This window comes from Octodon degus, unplaced genomic scaffold, assembly GCF_000260255.1.
Source record: "Octodon degus isolate 3935 unplaced genomic scaffold, OctDeg1.0 scaffold00045, whole genome shotgun sequence".
NCBI lineage: Eukaryota > Metazoa > Chordata > Mammalia > Rodentia > Octodontidae > Octodon > Octodon degus.
In genome coordinates, this window is record NW_004524621.1 from 11049159 (window position 1) to 11053368 (window position 4210).

Consider the following 4210-nt stretch of genomic DNA (forward strand, 5'->3'; position numbering starts at 1 on the left):
TCAGACTGTAGTCAAGATAGAGTTTGGCAAGAGAGAGCAGAAAAGCAGAGTGAAGTTGAAAAAGGAGAGAAGGTGGGAGGGGATCAAGGTCTGTGGAGCAATAATGCTGCTTAGCACATACTGTTGCCGCCCGGCCCCTAGAGACCATACAAATAGCTCCACTCCAAAATATGTAATTTATTTCCCCATAAACATCCTAGGAATAATTTTAGGTATACAATTTATCAAAATAATTTTATGACATGAAGACAAAGGCTCACCAATTGTGGCTTACATCCTTTCAAGAAAAGATTTTTTTAAAAAAAATCTGCATTATTTCCCTCTCAGTTCTGAAGCCTGAACAAGAGGGAAGGGGAGGAGGGGAAATTTTTGAGTTGTCCTGTCCAGGTGGGAACTGCCTCCCTTCCTCCTCCCCCTTTCTGTCCCTTTCTTCCTTCTTTTTTCTCTTCCTTCCTTTCTCCTTCCCTCCCTCCCTCCCTCCCTCCCTCCCTCCCTCCCTCCAGAAACTCCACCTTCTGAAGGCCAACTCTTCACAGTTGCTTCCACAGTTATTACCAAGGACTCGCAAACTGCTCATTCAGAGCTCCCAGATAAACCTGCGCAAGGAGGCTGGGTGGAAGTATGTTCATGTGGCCCTGGGCAGGTTATGGTTGCTATGGGTATAGGAGGCAGGGACCAAAGTAAGGTTTGTTTTTTTTGGTACCAGTAAACAAATTCAGGACCAAAGTAAGATTCTTATACCATATCTTCTTTTTCTTTCCCACACTGTCTCTCTCCACCCCATATTTCCACATTTTCTTGTCTGGATTAAAATTTAAAAGTGATGGGAAGAGAGAAGCACGAGGTAGCTTTTTCTTGAAGTTTAGCAACTCTGGTAGTTATCTGGGGGCTTTTTCCTAAGTCCATTTGTTGCTTGTGAGGGCACAGCCTTTTGCAGAATGCCCTGTAGTGATAGTAGAGGAGCAGGCATATGCTGATTTCTAGTCCCCTCTTACTGAATTGCATGACTATAAAAGAGGAAGAGCAATGACTGACTCTTTTGGAGTCTCCCAAAGGACCTCTATTTTTTTAAAGGAAAGCTGTTTTTCTTCTTTTGCCTTCTACTCATTGTCTTGCCAGAAGTGATGAGGGCCCCAAAGCCATTTTGGTGGGAGAAAGCATATGCAGAACGTCGAAGGTTTGAGTGTTTCAATCTGACGTGAATTGGAGGTGGCAGTGGATATTTCCTGTAATGCCAACTTAGGTCCAAAACCTAAATGAGGGGCAAAGTTTTTATCTACAGAGGCAAAGGCAAAGAGGCTCATGAGTTCTATCTGGGTAGCTCCCTTTCTACTCACCTTGTCCACAAAGACAGGGTATACTAGCCGTTTGAGAAATTTGTACCCAATTGCAGGTATTATACAGAGGACTGTGCTGAGGATAATGCTCAGCCACAGCTGTGTCTGGTTCAGTGAGGTCCTGGCCACACCTGTCAATGACACAAGAGAAGAAAGGCTGAAACAGAGTCTAGAGAAGGGGAAGAGAAAAGGGTTAAGAGGTATCAGCTAGAAGTTAGGATACCTCTCCAGTCCAAAAAAGGAAGTATTGATCTGGAGACCTGGTAATCTCCTGAGTAACATAAATTCCAAGGACTTACAATTAATTAGGTCCTTCATGTAGCCAAAGTCACTGTGAATTCACATGGCTTTGTTGTCCTCTAAAAGCAGGGCAGGGCAGGGCAGGAGCAGGGTACGGGAGGTTATGTGGGACTCTTGGTGCATTGGCTTGGACACAAAACATGGGATAGAAGGCTTTGGAGAAAAAATGAGATAGTAGCCTATCTGATAAAAGGTAGAAGCCAAGTACATTTTCATAGCTACTCTGTATTCTGTTGACATCTGAGATGAGAGAAATTGGCATAGGAGACACTAAGTATACTACAACATAAAGGTTTTGAACTAGAATGATGAAACCCAGATTGAGTCATTAAATTAAAAATAAAAAAGCAACTCAGGTCTCTCCAATCTCTAATATGGTGCTAATAATTCCTGCTCTAGTTACTTTATAGGATGCTTATAAAAACATTTGAAAAAAAATCTTGGAAACAGGTTAAAATATTTCCCTAGCTAGATTTTGAGTCCCTTTAGGACAGAAATCCTCTTTCATATCTCCCTACACAGAGCCTAGCACATAATAATGACTTTTCAGTAAAAATGTATTAAATAAATAGACATGGCTGGTTTACCACCACTCCACAATCCGCCAGGCAGAGCCTTACCTAGGAAGTGGAAGATGCTGGGGAACATTACACACAAGCCATCACTGTACAGGAAGAATAGCATGCAAAAGTAGAAACCCAGGCTACCCCAGATGAAGAGGTGGCTCATCAATGTCCAGTAGGTCGTCTTCAGGGCAATCTGAAAAGCACTAGTTAATGTGTAATACTCTGTAACCTCAAACTTATCACTTACTACTTTTTTCTTTTTCTTTTTCTTTCTTTTTTTTTTTTTTTTGGCAGTACTGGGGATTGAACCCAGGGCTTTTTCACTGAGCTACATCCCCACCCCCTTTTTATGTTTTATTTTGAGACATAGCCTCATAAGTTGCTTAGGCTGGGCTAGAATTTGTGATCCTTCTACCTCAGCCTCTCAGACGCTAGGATTACAAACCATGTGTCCTCACTCCTGGATACTTTTCCATTTCTGCAGTGGTGGATTCTCTCTCCCCTGTCTCCCACCTTTCTTTCCTATCTAGTTAGGCTCTGTACCCAACCCCCTTAATCCCACTGCCACTGGCCACACCTGCATTGTGACCACACACATCAAGGAGGTCTGTACTATCAAGGAAAAAGTCTGAAAGTCAGAGATGTCCTTCCCATCATCGCGCTCCGAGTTGTGGATGGTCCCCATGGAGACAAAGAACAACACAAAGGAACTGTAGATCCCATATATTAAGCAATTCACAAATTTCTTCTTATTGAAAAAGAGGTTTTGCTGGCCTGCTTCATACAGCTCTGGAAAACTTAGGCTCCATGTGTCATTCATATCCTGGAAGCACAGAAAGTAAGGCTCAGGGTCTCTCTATAGAAGGTCCCATCTCCATCAGAGGAGGTTCCTGCTTTCACTGAGTCTGATGCCAGGCTGCTTAGGGAGCTTCCTCATGGAATAATTGAGAGGCGAGACCCAAGAACAGAGCAGTGACCATAGACCCTTCCTAAAGTCCTCTCTAGAGAAGGATCTAGGTAGTAGAAGAAAGCTTAGAGAAGGTCAGAATGGTGGAAAGCACTTGGAGGCAGCTAGGCTTGGGGTGTTGACAAATGGGGCGGTTTGGGTTGGGGGTAGCTGGAAGGAAGGACTGGAGCTTGGCATGAAGAGACACTAGGACATGAGTTTTCAGCTCTAAGTGTTCCTTTAATTAAATATTCTTTGTGTCAAAATCCAGTTGAAGTGGAGAGGAAGGCCAGTGGGGACAAGTTTAGTCCCTTCAAAGTATCCACATTCTGTGATGTTTCTCCTATTACTATAGTGTGTGGTGAACTCAGAGGGGAAGGATTCTCCATGTGGACGATATTGGCATATCTCCCTCTCCTAAATATGACACTGAGGATAACAAACCCTGGGTACAGCTTCAGTGATAGAACCCTAGAATCAGACCACTGAACCAGGATAGTACTGCTAAGTAACATAGTCTTTGCTCTTCCAAGGTTGGCAGCTAATTCATGAAGAATTTCCTATAGAGTTTCTACCCTGATGGAAACAGGGAACCATGGTTCCACAATGTCCTAGGGTGGCTCCTTTTCTATTGCATTGCCTAGGAATAAAAGCTTGGTATAGGGATCCTAACACCTAGAGACTTTCTGATAGGGAGAGATGAGATCTCCTGTGTTGGCACTCAGTGACCTAAGTCATTAGATCCATACTTGCACGAGGGCCTTGCAGTCTCTTATCTAGGCCTTTCTGCACTGGTTTATCTCATTATCATTATAAGCCTCTGAATGGGCCTCTCTTTTCTTAAAGTGCTTTGCTTTACTGAGTCCTGCTCCAATAACCTTATTTCCTTTAATTACTTTCATACACAATTTATATATAGTCAAATTTTTCTTTCTCTACAAAGATAAAATTGAGACAGTAAAACAAAATGGATTTATAAAACCGATGTTTTTTTTTGGCGGGCGGGCTGTACTGGGGATTGAACCCAAGGCCTTCACAGTGACCTATATGCCCTTTCTATG

General features: G+C 42.9%; 1 protein-coding gene across 2 annotated transcripts in view; it reads right to left on the reverse strand.

The window, feature by feature from the left end:
- Nucleotides 1–415: 415 nt before the first annotated feature.
- Nucleotides 416–4210, reverse strand: part of LOC101590323 (phospholipid-transporting ATPase FetA) — a 107020-nt gene continuing 103225 nt past the window's right edge. For both annotated transcript variants that reach the window (XM_023715946.1, XM_023715947.1), the window contains 4 exons: nt 2781–3026; nt 2258–2396; nt 1338–1468; nt 416–1252 (listed from right to left, as the gene is read on the reverse strand). In XM_023715946.1, the coding sequence (XP_023571714.1) occupies nt 1061–1252; nt 1338–1468; nt 2258–2396; nt 2781–3026 (708 nt within the window). In that variant the 3' untranslated portion in view covers nt 416–1060. The remainder of the gene's footprint in view (nt 1253–1337; nt 1469–2257; nt 2397–2780; nt 3027–4210) is intronic.